Source organism: Oxyura jamaicensis, chromosome Z (assembly GCF_011077185.1).
Source record: "Oxyura jamaicensis isolate SHBP4307 breed ruddy duck chromosome Z, BPBGC_Ojam_1.0, whole genome shotgun sequence".
NCBI lineage: Eukaryota > Metazoa > Chordata > Aves > Anseriformes > Anatidae > Oxyura > Oxyura jamaicensis.
The window spans coordinates 63,455,491-63,473,288 of record NC_048926.1 but is presented as its reverse complement, the minus strand read 5'-3'; the positions used below and the strand labels follow the sequence as shown (position 1 = coordinate 63,473,288).

At 39.8% G+C, this 17,798-nt stretch overlaps 1 protein-coding gene across 4 annotated transcripts in view; it reads right to left on the bottom strand.

Annotated features, from left to right (window-relative positions):
- Positions 1-683: 683 nt before the first annotated feature.
- The window catches only part of ZNF608 (zinc finger protein 608), an 85,643-nt gene continuing 68,528 nt past the window's right edge, over positions 684-17,798 (bottom strand). For 2 of the 4 annotated variants that reach the window (XM_035309837.1, XM_035309836.1), the window contains exons 4-10: positions 14,297-14,384; positions 11,376-13,827; positions 9,186-9,603; positions 8,442-8,614; positions 7,372-7,525; positions 6,030-6,111; positions 684-3,285 (exon numbers count right to left, since the gene is read on the bottom strand). In XM_035309837.1, coding sequence (XP_035165728.1) covers positions 3,273-3,285; positions 6,030-6,111; positions 7,372-7,525; positions 8,442-8,614; positions 9,186-9,603; positions 11,376-13,827; positions 14,297-14,384 — 3,380 coding nt within the window. In that variant the 3' untranslated portion in view covers positions 684-3,272. Of the gene's footprint in view, positions 3,286-3,971; positions 4,962-6,025; positions 6,112-7,371; positions 7,526-8,441; positions 8,615-9,185; positions 9,604-11,375; positions 13,828-14,296; positions 14,385-17,798 lie in introns of those variants that run through there. The other 2 variants (XM_035309838.1, XM_035309839.1) reach the window with 2 other exon arrangements.

Genomic DNA, 17,798 nt, shown 5'->3' with positions numbered 1-17,798 from the left:
ACCATCAGCAAACTCAAACAGAAATCATGTAACTAACATACACCATTATACCACCCCAAATTACTTCACAAAGCTACTGAAAGTACTACAAAGCTACCGCAACATTACTACAGGTACTGGCTTCGTTTTATAGCAGTTCATTTGTCTATAACAACATATACTTTCGAAGTCCCCAGAGCATTTTTCTGTATTATGGTGGAGAATAACAAGTTTTCTGCTTGATAAACATTGTCAGGCAGCAAGTAATAATTACCTTTGCAAAATCCTAAGTTTGTTAATTTATCAGCCTAGACAAGAAGTTTCAGGTTGAGAGCGCTATTTAGCATGTGCTGCTTAAAATTACTAACAGACACCATAAGGATTTAAATGGTATTCTACAGGCATTAAAATTCCTTACAGCAATGGTTAAAAAAGTGAAAAAAATAGTGTCTTTGAAAAGCGTTCCCATTCCTCAAAATGAAACAGCTTCAGCTAGTAAACAGTGGATATGCCAGAAAGGACTTTCCATGCTCTCTGGTAAAGCATAATGTCCACTGGGTAGGTAAAGACATCCTGAATATGAGCTGAAATGCACTTACAAGTTATTAGACTTCGTTTTCCACTTTCTGTAAAAAAGCGAGTATCCTTTAAAGCTCGTGCTCTAAAGAAAGGAATAAAGAGCATAATGAAAACAGTACAAATCAAGACCTACATCAAGGAAAACTGTAGTTCATGGTAATGCTGTAGAGTATTTAATACAGAAAGCTAGGTAAAGGTTAAGACTGAAACAAATGAAGAAAACATCTATTTTTCTAAAGCAGAGCAAAGCTGGCTCATTAAGTAATGACTATATATCTCCAGTTCTCTCTGATTCAAGGAAGTACAGCTTTAGACTTCCTATATAGGCTTGATACCATTCCCAGTTTTCGAGGCAGTAATGGTTTCAACATAGCTCTCAAAACCATAAAGTCTTTTGTCAGTTATCTTAAGCTCCTTGTTAGTAACGGTCTGCACTAACTACTCATGACATCTTGCACTATCATCTACATGATGTTAGAAGCATCCATTGCTATTACTCAGGAAGAACTATAAATATGACCTACGCTGTGGGAATTTGAAGTGAGACATGTTTTGTGTCCCAAACACTTTATGCTGAAGAGAGACAAGGATACATTAACACAGCATAAGACAGAAAAAAAAAACACAGGTCAAAGAAGGGAACATGATAAAAGATCAGAAACTAATCAAGAGCTGAGATCATAAATGTACGCAGAAGGATTTTAGCTGTACAGATAGAACAAGTAAGTTTTGATGATATCAAATGGAAGTAAGCTAGAGAGCTTATTAAGTGGCCAAGTAAGGTGAAGGGGAGAGAAGGAGAGAGATGTGCAGAGAAAGAGGAGCAAGAGAGTATGGCAAGCAAGTAGTAGAATGAGATTTTCCTGCAGGATGAGGACGCTACATCTGTCAGTTGTGATAAGAATGGCAAGACCATGATGCCAGAAGGAAATAAGGACTAGATTCCTTGCACAACTCTCCCACTCCTTCCCTGAAAACAGATGGGGTGGAGAGTTGCAGAAGGGCACCATGGTGTTGTTTATGCCGTTTTTCATGCTATCAGTGATACCTGGTGTACTTTAGGATGCATTAGTGGTTTCTCTCATCTTACATCCTCTGAAAGCACATGCACTGCCAGCAATTGTCAGAGACTTAATGACCCAATGATTACATCCAACCAACACACCCTTCAAAAGCAAGGGAGGGAATGAGATGGCACAGAATTAGCTCTATGAGTTCTTAGGTGTTCACTAAAGTGACCAGGAATCTAAAAATAAGAAACTGGAAAAATGTTTCTCCTGCGCCCCACTTTCAATAGTTCCAGTCTAGCCCTGCTAGTCATCCAACTCAGTCAGTTAGACCCCTGTCCTACTTGAGCATCTACACCAGCAAGATTAATCAATCAAACAAACAAACCAACCAACCAGCCACACCCTCTCCATTCACATCTGTTTTCTTCCCAGTGCAAGCACCACAGGCAATAACTCCCTGGCTGGGGTTTTGGGTTGGTGTGATGGGCTGCCACTGACAGACCTTTCATTCCTCTAGCTGCATGCCATGGACAGGTTAGAAACTCACAGAAGTCACTGTAATACTAAAGCCCTTGTTCACCTCTACGAGACAGCTGGAAACACCCAAATGAAAGATAGAACAGGGTCACTGACTGCAGCTGCTAGCAGAGCAGAGTGGTAACGGTGTTAGCTGGAGGTCACAAGGAGCACAAGCCCTGCCTGTGGAAAACAACAGCACAGATACATCTGTACTATGCTGCTTCAGCTGCCCCCTTCCAGTGACCAGCTTCTGTGGTCATAAGTTCCCAGGTTTAAAATTTGTCTTCCTCATACTGCTGCTTCAGTTTGCTCATCCTTTGGATACAGAAGGATGAAATGATTACAGCAGCTGTACGTCAGACTTGGGCATGTAGATGGATATCTTTTGGCTTTGGGGAGTTACTGAGCCAGCTGCACAACCTTTAAGGAGGTCAGCATGGCAAGTGCTAAATTAAAAGGAAAGTTATGAAGATAGAGGGAAAAGAATAACCAAAGTGGAGGAAGACAATAAATGGCAATGCCTGTTAGCCTCTCTTGCAAATTCCAAGGATATAATAAAGTTATAACATTAATTATAATTTTAACTGCTGCTTACCCCGTATCAATCAGAGTAATTCATTCCAGGTACTTACAACACTATATTAAACCACACTAAATCAAAATCACCAATAGTGTGAATTTATAAGATCTGTTTTGCTGTAGAAGCATTAATGGTCTAGACTGAAAAGAAATCAATGGTACATTTCAATACAAAAACCATCTAAGCTTTTAATATAGAAGTAATAAGGCACTTATTTTTCAGGAGTTCTGCATTCACAATATCCCCATCCACAAAAAAAAAAAAAAAAAAAAAAAAAAACCTCTTCCTTCCCATTTTTGATGAAGCTAATTTGTAGTATGTCACCACTGTGAACCTTCTGAACGTGTTCAGAACAAGATGATAAGAGTAAGCCACAGATGAATAATGTGTAGTAAAAATCAATAAACCTTATTACTAGTCACTATGGGAACTTATTTTATGCCTATAAAAATAAAACAATTATACCAATATGAATGGCAGATTCATCATAGTAGTATAAAAAGTCCAAGTGTGCTTGTCTTCTGGGAATCTTTAATTTATCCTTCTGCATTAAGTATTCACAAGGCAGGAGAAATGAAACCGACGTTATAAACAAGCTCTAACTTCTAGTAATTCACCCTGCCAAAAAAAAACAAAACAGTAAAACTTTAAAAAACAGTTTTGACTAATATAACTGGGATACGCAGGAAAGGATAGAAGTTAAAGCCTCAAAAACCTGACCAGTAAATCTGACTTTTTTTCAAGTCATAATTAGTGTTTTCATATTACTGTGTACTGTGTTTAGTGCAATTAAACAAACCAGGTGGTATAGCCACAAAAAATATTTATTTTGTGGTAATACAAGTACCAATGGTTAAGCACAGCAATGGCCTTTTTCTTTTATTCTACATGTCCTCAGTTTTTGTGCAGCTATTCATTTTGGGGGGTGCAATACAGTTATAACAACAACAAAAAAATCACCTGTAATTTATAGTACACTGAGCTGTGCTAAAAAAGGCAAATCTCTAATGCCTTTTGGAGTACCTCCAATATCACCCAAGGCTACTATGGGCCTTTTCCAAGCCTACTGGGGTCAACAGAAAGAGGTCCAGTGCTATCACCTGGCTCGGGTCCCGCATAGCCCCTGGGAGATGACAACACTGCGGGCCCGACAGGGCAGGCAGAGGATCGCTGCGGGGGCACACTGGTAACTGAGCCCCAGGGAGCACTTCTGAGACACAAACCAGCAGTGGAGCGGCAGCTTCGGGCTCTGCTATCTACACCTACAACACATCTTTCAAAGTGGCCCATAGACACCAAGAAAGTACAAAAACAACTTTTTTTCTTTATTCTGATTGCCAAATTATTTAAGGCAGGTATAAAAATGAAAGCATTCAATATACATTTTACATAAAATAAACTAGATTACAGCATAAAACAAGTAACCAGGCAATGGCATTAAAGTCTCTCTTCTAAAACTGGATAATTGTAAACATTAAAAAAAAGACTGCAGGACTATTCAAGTAATAGAACAATCACAGATGTCTTCTGTTATGCAGGCTATTGGTTATCTGCCATTCAAGATTATCAAAAAAGACATTTCATTATTCACAGATGCTCATTATTTTCCATTTAAAAATTTTACATTATGTACAACACAGTTTTTGTGGTACTAAGATCCCCATGCCTTCCAAAGGTATATTTTTCACAATACACAATTACAATGAAACAGTGAATACAGTAACATTTTACACTGATGCATCTTAATAGGAGCCACCAAATAGACATCTACATTGTACCAAAGTGTCATCACAGTTAGCCTCTCTGAGAGCTTGTGGGAAATATCAGAAGGGTACGCAAGGTTCAGGCACACTGATACATAACATTATTTATTTACAATTTGAAAGAAAAAGAAAAAGAGAAAAGAAAGAAGAGAAAAGAAACAAACAACCTTTTGCGGTTAACACTTTCTAAACATGACAAATACATTTCTCCTTTTACTATGTGGTTTGCAACTTAGCAGCAGACCCTGTGTGTGAGCCTGGTTATTGATACAAAAAAAGTAAAGAATATATATATATTTTTATATATATATGTATATATATATACGCATATATATATATAAAAACAGAAGTCTAATTACAGCAACATTTGTTACTCTGTGATAAAATCTGCAATTTACAAAAATGAAATGACTGGTTTTTGCCTGCCATTAAGGCATTTCAAATTAACACCATGGAACTGATGTCTGTAATAAAGCGCTTCCTCATGTGATCCAGTCACATGACAATGTACATCTCCAAACTCATCATTCTCTGAAAAGAGAAAGAAGAATGTTTTAGTATGCAGTGTCCTCTTTTCCTAATGTTTTCTGCACCTCGGACAAACACTGTGAAATGAAACGTGCACAGCGCTCTCAAACCCAAGCAGGAAAGACATCTAAGCCACGTCCTCTTCCCTCCCCTGCCAGGAACAACATATTTGCGAGTAACGTGCCAAGATCGATCTCCTGGGCTCTGAAACCCTAGCATGCATCAACTCTCTCAGAAGTAGAAACCCTTCTCATTCAAGTAATTCCAGGTGAGAACCTTACATGGACACTTGTTTTCAAGTCAGCTTGAAAGAAAGTCAGCTTTCAGAAAGACATCCATAACCACAGAACTTTATAGTACTACCTAATACATCAAACTCTGAGACTTAAGATGGCACTGATGAGAAAGACCCTACTGTTAAGGGTGCTTTGGGATTTTCAGTTGAAAAGGGATCATTATTATACACAAGAGTCTCTTTCCTCTTCAAGGATAAGGATAACAGTTGCAAAGTACCTTCTACAGAAAACCTAGTAAATACCTGAGAGGCAAGAGTACAATACTGGTATATAACTTTAAAATGAGGTAACCTCTAATGGATTCTCAAGCAAAGCTCTCTGACAGTAAAATCAGCAAACCAGGCAGACTTGCAGATTAGATAAACTCTTAGGTTTTTCTGGATCTAATACAATGGATCTGATTGAATACTAAGTTTAAGCCTCTTTAAAACATACAACAAACAAACGAAAAAACAACTTACAATTTCACAATCACTTACTTTATCTTAATAATACCAACACTTATAGTCTACGGAAAATCTCAGAAGGCAGACTACTTGCTCCCTGTTCATGATCTATGTTACAATTAAAAGACGCAACATGACAAAATGTCACTTTAAAGAGAATAAAACTATGATTATCCCGAAGTCCCAGTCAAGTCCTTCCCCCTCCTTAAAAACTGTCACACAAGGAACTTTAGACCATCAGAGGCTGTATTATTTGCTTTCTCCTCTCTATGTTTAAAAAAAAAAAAAAAAAAAAAAAAAAAGTAACTTAAGATTTACTGGCTATTTACCTTCTTTGTGCAGGAAACATACCAGTTGCAGATGCCTGCGCAGCCACCTGCTGAGTGGCAACAAGGGCAGCAGAGGTCAATCCTGAGGGAAGAAGAAAGAAGGAATGTTGATGTACTTCTGGATTTAATGCATTTTTGTGAGAAATGGTAGGAAGCATCTCCAAGGCAAACAGATAAACAAAAAAACACCATCCTAAAATTTTGAGCGTGTGTGTGTGTCTGTGTTTAACACTACACAAATGGCAAATGTTTTGGGCAAGAGTATTAAGGAAATCTCCCCAGTATGATCAACATGCCTTCTTATAGTACACTGAATTGTCTTTGATAGATATTTTACAAGAAAATACAGCATTCCTATTGATTGTATTCCTTTCCAAGTACTGCACTGCATGCTGCTAAATGGTTTGTATGAATTCCTGAATAGGAAGCTCAGCAGAAGTAATAGGTACCAGGAAACAACAAGAATCAAAAGTCACAGTGAATTACAGAAACGACATGCCAGCTGCTCAGAATACAATACTTTCATAATAACTTATCATTTTTACAGTTTTCCTACTGAACAAGCATAATGCATCCCATACACATATGGAATCACTGAATCAAACTGAGAAATTTCAAGACTTTTACAGAGGAAAAATAGCTGCTGAGGCACCACGTGAACATAATGAATTAATGCCATTTTAGCTAGCAATTGTGATAGCATGTACTTTGCTACATGGGAGGAAACCTCCTTTTAATTTAGCTAGAATCCAGGCTTAGTGAAAAACTGTCAAAGACTGGTATAAAACCTAGGGAGAATGAATCCTGTCTTACTTGCTGCTTTTCCCTGACTGCAACTTTGTGCACTGCATTTGCCAAAATACAAAGAGTTCTCTTTTAGACACTCAAATTATAACAAGCACAAACCCTTGTGACTCCAGTGCCTTGTACATAAAATATGCTCATTATAAAACACTTTTGTCTCTGCTATATTTCTTCCATTGCTTACACAATTCTAATTATACAAAAAGAAGGTTGTTTGGTTTGTTTTTCACTGCCTTTCAGCCAGTTAATGTCAGTTTGCAGTAGGAATCAAAACATTCATGTGAATGTCAGCCTAACTGGTACATCTTCAATAATGTTCTAAAACCCAGCTTTGCTAACAAAACCTAGTATTTCTTAGGCATAAAGTTATCTATTTGTCATTAGTCCTCACTGAGATTTTCAAAACCTTCTTCCTAAAGGTAAAGAATTTCTGATTTAACAAGGGGATTCAAAATGCTTCATGTAGGTATGACTTGCAATGTCCAGGTAACAACTTTACACGGCGAGCTAATGCCATCACTGGAAACCTTCTGCTCACCTTGAAATGGGTCATACTGTCCAGGTATAAGTGGGTAACCCATTCCAACATGTGTGTGATGGTGTGTATGGAGATGTCGCTGGCTAAAAGGAGAATGACGGTCTCTTTCCCTTTCCGCTTCCCGTTCACGCTCAGCTGCTGATTTTTCCACGGGCTGGCAATAAAAGGTGAAAGCAAACTGATATAAGATTTTTTATTTAAAAATGAGAAAATTTCAACAAAAACACACTCGCCAATATTATGTGGCAATGACATTGAAATGATGAAGCTTTTTTTTTTTTCTGATGAAGTTTATATAACAGATTATTTGCATTTGATTCTAATCTAAAGCTTGTGTCTCTGACTAATGGAAGACTTTCTATGAGCAGAAATTTTGAAGCAACACACTGCAGCATGAAGACTTCCACCATGCTGACCTCTAGTTTTGGGCACCCTTATGCTTGGCTGACTTGCCAATGCCTGAACAACCTATTTAAGCTGCTGAGAGCTGATGTAAATGAATCCTCAGCCCTCTTTAAAGCACTCAGGGGATCAAGGCTGTCTGAATAGCTAGAAAGAGCTTTCAAAAATAGAATCAGTCAGTGATTTGCTCACAGTTAAAACCAGCACCAATTTCTCTGAAAGTGACATAGCAGTGTTTGTGCTAACATGGAAATCTTCAGAAATGGGAGCTTGTAATGAGCTATTTGGCAGATACAGCTTCATGGTAAATACAGTGAAGTGATATTATGAGATTGCACAGCCCGGCTTCTCATTTCATTATCTGTTTCTGAACAGGAAATAATTATTAACTGCAATAAACCGTGCACCAGGAGGTACCTCTGAATCTTGGTTTCTATATGAGTCCATTCATTTAAGTCAGAAAGACCCTGAGCACAGAACCCTGTTATATGCGTCACTTCCAATTTGCCACAGAAGCGTTGTGACTTTAAATTGGTTTTATTTTAAGCAATACTGTAAAGAAGCATCATGCATTCAAAGCCTGATGTTCGACTGTGTGCTTCTTAAAATTATGTTCTTTACCCCTCCCCAAAAGTACTGCTCCTTGGTAACAACAGATGAAGCCTTACAACAGGGGACTTGCTGCGATACTGGTTGGCATGCTGCTGGAGCAAATCCAGTGCTTTGGACTCAGTGGTTGATTTCGTGTTGATGCTCGGGCTGGTATTGACTTTCTCCGCCTCTTCTCTCCCTGACATCTTCCCGTAAACTGGGTAATGAAATCCTGGAGAGAGATAGGCCCCTGCAGGTGAACAATAAATACCACATCAAGTTACTGTTTTCGTATTTTGGATATATTGAGGTAGGAGGAGGGGATACCAGGACAGGGGGTAACATCAAAAATGAATCATGTGACTATCAAATAGTATCTTTGCTTCTTTTTTCTTTTTTTTTTTTTTAACCTACTTTACACTGATGAATGGAGGCTATAAAGAGGGTTGAGCTGATAGCCATTTCAGACATTTATGGGTCCTCTTTAAGTGAAAGGAATAGTAACTATAATGGTTCTGACAGTAAGTGCTTAGAATATTTTTATAGGCAATAAACTATCTGTCAGTCTAACAGCAATAGCAGACTGTCAGGGGTTGGAGAAACTCTGGCTGGAAATGGTGACAGTTCATAACAGGAACATCTTGTATTAAATCAGTTCCATCTACAGAACTTTACCTAGTGGAAGCAGAAGCAATACACATGTCACCCACAAAGCTTCTAATTTACTCAAGCTACTAATAGAAATAGCAAAATGCAAGCTTTACTGCACTTTGAGCATGTAAATCTTAACTAGCGTACAAGGCAAATTTCAGAATACATACCAGGATAGCTGTGCATTAGGACAGGAGAGACTGCACGATAGGCTGGATGGTTGGGATCGTACATCTGTGGATAAGGATAAGCATGCAAGTACTGGATATATGACTGATGCTGACTCATTGGTGAGGAAACCGCTACTCTAGCACCCCGAGAGTCCTTCCAATTTACAGGAGTCTTTCGATCATCGTTTTTTATCTTGCTCTCATCCACTGATTGAGAATCAGAACGCTTGACCTCTTTAGGCTCCTCTTTAATGCTTGCTAACGAGACAGGAAGGTTAGGCAGGGAACTTTCCTTGTTAGGTGTTTTTCTAGGGCTGTCTTCTTTTAACTTTTTCTCACGATCAAGTTCTTCTGATTTTTGCTGATCAAGGTATTTGGGCTGATAAACATAATGATGCCATGTTCGTGAATCTGGATCCTAATATGGAGGAGAAAACATTTTTTTTTCTGAACTTATATACTGAAATAAAATTATTATTGATATTCTCATATTTCAGTTAATGTACTTTTAATAGCTGTTTTAATAACATAACTGTATTACATAGAGGAGAGGTTTGCTACAGAGTGCCTTGAGCTCAAAGTCAAACCAACATTCCCAGGAAAGAGCAAAAGGCTATTATCAAAATTTAATTCAATTGCTTCATCTTCTATCCTTCTTCATGCCTTTAACTAGTTTAATCATGAAATACATATGCATTGTATCGAAGTTCTGAGACCACACTGTTCATAAAACATTTTAATTAAAGCCCACAGAGATATTTTCCCACTAGAGAGCAAAAAATATCTGTGAACCACAAAATTAAAGCTGCCTAATGATATGCCAGAGCTCTTAGATTACCTGGAACAATGAACCTGAAAAATGTATCTAGCTGGAAAGATGCTTGTGCTGTCTCTGACATTACAAACATTCACGTATCAGTGGAAGTCAAACATTTAGGCAGACTTCCTCATCTGACAGTCTTATTTTAAGTTCGTAAAACTACACAAGTGAAGTATTTACAGGATCAAGACCACAAGGTTTAGGGAACACGTACAGGATATCACATACATTTTTGCTTAATACATTACACAGAGCAGTTTATAAACATGTTACAGAATTAAATAGATGAGTTCTTTACCAGACTACATCAAACGAGTATTGAACAATAACAGGAAGATTGGCTTTTTTTTTTTTTTTTTTTTTTTTTTAATGCAAGATATGCAAGAGCTGATTGCAAATACCATCTCCAACAGATACACACTCATGGCACATGCAACTGAAACAAGAACTAGACACTTGGACTGTCTGGTTCAAAAAATCATTTCAATCAGCAGAAATCTTCTCCTACTCAGGTCTGTACCATCCCACTTCCTTTAGAGCTTCCTAACTCCCATTCACCTGACCCCACTGCATCTTCAAAGGCAGACTGTTAGGGTGAAGTCTGGGATGTACCGTACACCAGAACATGAAAGCATTAAGCATCGAGGCTCCAGTTCAGAGCACAGAGGCACTAACATTGCCTGGAATGAAGGAAATCTGACATCTAGGAAGGTCAGCATGAGCCACTGGATGAAATTCTGGTTCCACTGAAGTAAATGGCAAAACTATCACTGACTTCAATGGAGAGATGATTTCATCCATTGTGTAGGTCTGTAGGGGCTGGAGGTTGGTTGAGGACAGAAGGGGAACTTAACTGTTTCAAAAAGGTCACCTTGGGTTAAGATAAAGAGCTGAGCTTCAAGCCAACTCTTCAAAGAACCAGCTCACCCATCTTTGTAAATGCCAACTGTCATTTAACAAAAAAAAGAAACACTTCAAACCATGTTTCAAATCTACTTTAAGTCCTCTCACAATGAAAGCTGCTTATGTTGCTTGAAATTTCTCATTTCTGAACTAAGCAAATTGCTTAGAATTTACATCTAAAAGAGAAATCTAATTCTACTTTATTCATGCATGTAATTTAAAATAGTCTATTCGGGTCTTAAGCCTGGGTTCTGTCACCACCTTGCTAGATTTTTTTTTCTTTTCAAACAGCTCAACTGAAATGTCTGTTGATCTATTCACAGACTACATTACTAACCAGAAAGAAAAAAAGGATGGCAAAGCCTGTTTGACTGCAAAGGCAGAAGAACATAGCTGAATCAGATACAAAATCTCACATGATTGAAGGATAAATCAAGACACTCTTGTTCCATTTCCTGTGATCTCACCTGTTTAAATCTCGTGGTTGGATCCACTCCTGTTTGCTTCATGGAGTCCATAACAGATTTCATCTCCACAGCCTCCTTTATGAGCTGATGGTTTTCCATTTGTTTGGCTTTGAAACTGTCAGACTGAAGCTGCTGCTGGTGATTGGAAAGGATCTGTGATTTGCTCGTCTCCTCAGCTTTGTTAGGGACCGAAGACCCTATTTTACTGTTATTTTTGCTCGACTCTGGAGTTGAAGGAGCCTTTGAAATAGTAGCAGATGGAACATTTTTCTGCTTGTTATCGTCCTTTCCAATTTCCTTCAACGGGGGTTCATTCTTCCTTTCACAGTCCCTCCCAGTTTGTGCCATTTTCTGTTCTGCTAGTCGCTGGTCCTCATAGTATTTTTCATACTGCTGTCTGTAAGCGGGATTAGAGGCCATTAAGGACTTTTGGTCCATATAGAGCCCATAGGCATACTGTCCATAATAAAGTGACTGAGCAAGTGCAGGGTGTCTTTGCGTTATTACTGACTGATGTTGTGGCTGCAAATTAGAGGAACTGCTTTCATTTTTCTTGGCATCTGACAGTTCTGCCTTCTCTTTCTTTTCAGCCTCTTCCTCAGCCTCTTTTTTGATCTTCAGTCCCTGTGGGGTGCTGCTGTTCCCAGCTGCTGGGGTGCTGACCTGTCCAGAGTGCATGTAACTTGGAGAATAATATGGATCGTAGCCATGGTAATAGGGAGAATGGGACTCTTTCGCTTGAGCCGATTGTGCTGTGGTTGAAGAATGTCCTTTTACAACACCGTCCTTATTAGAAATAATATCCGAAGGAGAGCTGGCCTTTGACCTCATGCCCTCTGACCGGCTGTCGGAGCCACCGTCATCAGCTGCATCAGAGATATCCGAGTAAGCAGGGCTGTTGGTTTTAGCGGCAGCGCTATCTGCACCATTTTGTGTCAACACATGCAGTGGCGCCATCGAAGATTGTCCATTCACCAAAGTGCTGCATTCCATCCTGGAGGCACTCCCTATAGAAGGGCTGGGAGCATTGTCTGTGAACGTGTAAACCTTATCAGCTTCAGCCTTAATACTTGCCATCCTGCTCTCTTGAGACTCGGAAAGTCCATTAGCTAACACTTCATTCTTGTTGAGATGGTCCTTTAAAAAATGTCCAGATAAATCTTTCCCAGACCCTTTTGAATCCTCTAGCTTTCCCAGCTTAGAATCCATCTTAGGGCTTCCAGTCTCTTTGCTTTCTTTGTCCTTTAGCTTTCGCTTCTCCTTTTTCTTTTTGTCTTTGAGTGATGTGAGAGCTGGGTTTACAGTGCTTGGCTCTCCCATAATTGTGGGCTTTGGTTGAATAGGTTTTAGCGGAGGGCTCTTTGGTGTAGCCTGAACAACAGTAGTTGTTAGAGAGGGCAGTCCCGGTATTGTCCCTGTAGTGCTGGTTGTAAAGGCTGTAGTAGGTATAGCTATTAACTGGGGAGGAGTCGGTGCTGGCGCTGGGGCAATGGGCCTGGCTGTTTTCAGTTTGGAAAGGTTTTTATCCACTTTGCAATTATTAGCTTTCTTGCCTTTATCACTCATACTCTTCTTGTCTATTAGCCCTTCAGCCTCCAGTTTTGGCATTTCAGTTTGCAAATTGCCATCTGCTACAGAGCAATTATCCAGTGTGGCTGCCATATTAGAAATTACTGGAAGGCTGTTCAATTCACTGTTCAGACCCTTCTTTTTGCCAGAATTCTTGCCAGTTTTGGAACTGATAACTGAACTGGGGCCATTGCTGGTCAGTTCCCTTTTTCCCTTGGGGGTCCCTGGGGTAGTGATAGAGGAAGGAGATGTCGGTGCTTTTAGCGGATCAAAGCCTGGCAAATTTGTGCTTGGCTCACTGCATTCAAGTGCCACATTACTCAAAGCTTCTTCACAGTCTGAAATTTTGTCTTCGCTGTCAGGCTCAAACTCCAGTTTGTTTTCTGGGTCTAAATGTGCATGAGCCTGGTGGTATCGTAGTCCATTAATGTGCTTGTACTTTTTGTTGCAGTTGGGGTGAGGACAGTCAATCAGCACTGGAGAAGAGCAGCCTTGGTCCAAAAAAGTAGTCTCTGGTTTCCCCTGTGGGGTGGTGGGAGTGCTTCTAGAGTTAGTACGAACACGTTTTCCACACTTATTGTCCTCTGAACTGGAGTTCAAGTCTAGCTCCATTGGAGGCTTACTTTTTCTCTTGTTTGTGGATGAGGGGCTGGCTTTGACTTCATCTACAGCGCAGTTTGGGGGTGTCCTGCGCCCACTTGAGTTAAGGCTGCCCCTCCTTCCCTTCCCATTAGCACCACCTCGATTCTTATTCTGAAGTCCTCTGGACTCGGTAAAACTCGTATCATTTCCAGGTACGGCTGCAGCTGCAGCAGACCTTGCCCTCTTCCCCCTGCCCCGTCCTCCTCGCATTTCCAGGTCACTTGTTGGAGATTCACAGAACCTATATATAAACAAGAGCAGATGTCATCAGCAGGAGCTGTGAACTGAACAGATACCAAAACAACACCATTTCCCATAACAAAACCTTTATTTGCGTTAAAGGAAGGATGTCCTTTCAAATGAGAATGTTACAGTCTCAAAGGGAATGTGATAAAAAAAGACAAAAATGGTAAAAACAAGACCAACTAATTAGTTGAAGAGAAAGCTTTTTGAAATCAAAAGAAATGTAATCTCCCCTTTGTCTGAATCCCATGTATTTCCCCTCACACTCAAAAACATAAAACAAAAGGAAATAAAAATGCCCACCCTCATGTCCCCACTTTTAAGCGTGGAAAAGAGAATTACTCATTTCATGGCTGTATGTTTTCAATTATATCCATTTGTTTTTTATTAATGTCCATATAGTCTCTGAGCAGACACTGAGGGTGAAAACACAGCAGAGAAAAAACAGAGTCAGAATGGTTGCCTACCTGGGAGGGGCCCAGTCATGCTTGGTGCAGTCCAGCAGCGTTCCCACATAAGTCTTGTTCCTCCATGTAACGTTTACCACCAGGACACCTGGCAGTGGGAAAAAAAAAAACCAAAGTATTATCACAGTCAGAACAATAACTGAGAGAGATTTTTCGTTGTGTTCTTTTTTTTTTTTTTTTTTTTTTTTTTCTACTTTTTTTCTTTCCCACAAAGCAAGAGCTTTATTCTCATTCGCTTTCAAACACTGTGGTCTATACTCTTCCTCTTTTCTGGTTTCACTGACCTCAAGTTAAAACCCACAGGAAAGAGAGTGAACGAAAAAGAACAAGAATGTGTGTTTAAATTTGTGTGCATACGTGTGTGTGTGCGTGTGTGCCTGTGTGTTCAATCAAGATACAGCTGACAGAAGGAAATGGTTTTTGCCATGTCCTGTTGTAAAACGGCAACACTCACCTCTTAATTTTGCTATTATTGCACATAATTGCTTTCGTTTGGCAGCCAGCCAGCATAAACTGAGCACCAGTTACAGTGTTTAAATCAGTAGGTGACTGAGAAGAATCTGCTTTGCTTTAAACAATATGATAATGATGCTTCTATTTATTTGAAATTGCATATATCCAAACACACAAACACACACACAGATGCATTATAAGTTTTGTTCATCAGACAGAGATGTTTATTATTTGCCTTGCCTTTCCTCTGTGCAAAGCGTGGGACTAGACATGAAATCTCAATCATGCAGTACGGCTAAGAGGAATCACAATACAGATATGTAGAAAGAGGACTCCTTTTAAAAAATATACTGTAATTTAATTGCTTCTCCACTTATGGCTTCTTTTAAATGCAAATACACCTGCCCACCTAAAGCTGACTTTGACTTGGTGGAGGGGATGCCATTTAAACGTTTTCAGGCTGCCCTCAAGCCCTTGTTTGCACAGATAATTTATGTCCCTGTGTACGGACCAGCCAACATAACAACTGCCTTACTCCACTGGCCACCACCACCGACAAGCATCAGGTAACAGCTATCTCTTCTCATCAGAAGGTAACACTGAAGTGCAGCAGCAGGCATTATTTTACCTAGCTGAGTGGCACAGTGCAGTCTTTCCAACTCCTAAGAGGCACCGAGGCTGACTTGCTGCCCCGTGACTCGTTTTCCCTTTGCACTGCCCTTATTCTGGCTCTAGCTTTTCCATAGAGGATATAAAAACGACCCTGTGCCAGGCAGCCTGAGCCTGCCTGCCTGCCTGCTTGGTCTTACTGGTGTGATTCCTAATTCTGCACCATTAGGAACCATACCGGTAAGGAGGCTGCGAGCAGTGCCCAGTCCCAATGCAGAGTGCTGCGGCCTGGCCTCGTTCCGCAGCCTGGTGCCATGCTGGCAGACCCGGGCACATGCCATGAGGGAAGGTCTGTGTACGTAGCACCTGCCAGGGGCAACACAGGTCCCAAAAGAGCACCCTCAGCACCCCACCTGGTAGCGCCACCGTGCCCCTCTCCCTCTGCACACTTTCCTTTTTCCCCAGCTAGCTCAACTGCCTCCTGTTAAAATGCAATGGGCACTTCAAACAAAATAAAGGTAAACCCATAATCTAGTGTTCACCTCCCTCAGTATCTGAACTCTTGCCTCTCTCTGTATGCATGCTATATTTGTAAATGAATTTATGAAAGAGCTGTTACCCATTAGAAAACACATAGTCTGCTACCTGTTATTAGAACAGAAGGCAAAAAAAGAAGACGTGGAGCAGGCGTAACAATAAAACCCTGAAATCAATAAACATCTCAGTAATTCTTAGAAGACATTCAAATGACCTTCAAGTGTAAGAAAGTCAATATTTCAAAGCAAACATAAGTAAGTTCCTCCCTTACAGTCAGTCACATTTAGCATCTCATTAATTTTGTTAGTCTTAGTGAAGGTCCCAGAATGTAAATAGGAGGAAAGATTGATCCCCACGCTGTGTTAGAATAACCATAGTAAGGAATATATTTCCTTTCCCTAATGAACAGCACATTACTCAACCACAGGTAAGATTCTACAGAACAGGCAGTGAAAGTAGCTCATTTAATCTTCTAAAATTATCACAGAAATGGGTCAAAAGAATAGAACTAACGTGGGAGGTAGAACTGACCCCTAAGGCAACATGCAACTGGCAGGCTTATTAGACTAAAGCACTGGGAAATGAAAACGGATATGAGGCAGGTAAGTAGTCTACTCTGTATGCTACAGGCATTACCGAAGAGAAAGCATTATTCTTGCTGCACCAGTCAGGGTGTACTGTTACAGGTTTCTTTGATCCAAAATTCTTGTCCTAGCACAGAACTAGCACAAAACAAGGGCCCCTGCTGGCACTTCCTTCCAGGTCTCAGAGGCAGTAGACAAATTGTACCACAGCAGTCTTTTGTTCACCTCCAAATAATGCATCTGATCATACAGAGCAGGAATTCATAGACACACTGGCCATTCTCTTATCTGAGCACGTGTGAACTCTGCATGTACTGCTCTATCTCATGAGGTAAGCAGTGTATCACATGCAGGATCAAGTCTCTCTGGAGCTGCAGCAAATCTTAAGAAGCCCCTCTAGTGAGAAACTCCCCAGTACATTACACTGTACATCAGCCTGCAACAATCTTTTAACATTCATTTCCTTAGCATTTCCTAAGACTCTAATTTAGGAAACCTGGTCAAAATGTCTAGTCCAGTTTTTGTGAGGTAGAGTCAAACAGTTGTGAATATATGTACAGAATATACAAATGATACACAAATGTTTCTTCTACCAAGTAATGTCATCAACTCAGTTTTAACAATTACCAGAGCACAATTAACAAGATTTTGATTTCACAGAGAGAAAAGGGAGTGTAAATTTCTTGATTTAATTCATTTATTATTCCATGCGCAGACTACTCAACTATTCACTTGCAGTATTCCTGAAATTAGCTGTATTCTCCTCAGTCCTCAGTGTGAAATATGTTAAATTAAAGTAGCCAAGAGAAAGAAAATTTCAAAAGTTACTACCAATGCTACTCTTTATCATCAAGGAGTAGGCACAGTAACTGGTTGACTGATAATGCTCAGGGACTGCCAAATGCAATCTAATATAGGGAAATGGGGTCATGTTACTTAGAAGCTTTACAATTCAATTCCCCTACCAGTCAGTACCTTTTCTGCCAAAATCCATTATTAGCCAAGATAGGATCATACACAACCCTTAATGTAAGGTGACAGTCACACAGAATGTTACCTAGTGCCCGCTACTGTCAATGGATGTCCCTCTCTTAAAACCAAGGGGAATCTCAGTAGCCTGTTAGAAATAAAAAGGCTTTATGTATTTATTTCATGTTGGATATATCATTATGAGCTTTTTTCTTCACTCACCACATTCATAATCATAACTCCGGTAGCTAGACTCCTGGCAAAAAGTAAGGCAATGCTAGCTGGGAAAAACTAACACATGCCTAGAGGACCACAAAACAATTTTACGTAAGCACGTGACAATTTCTACT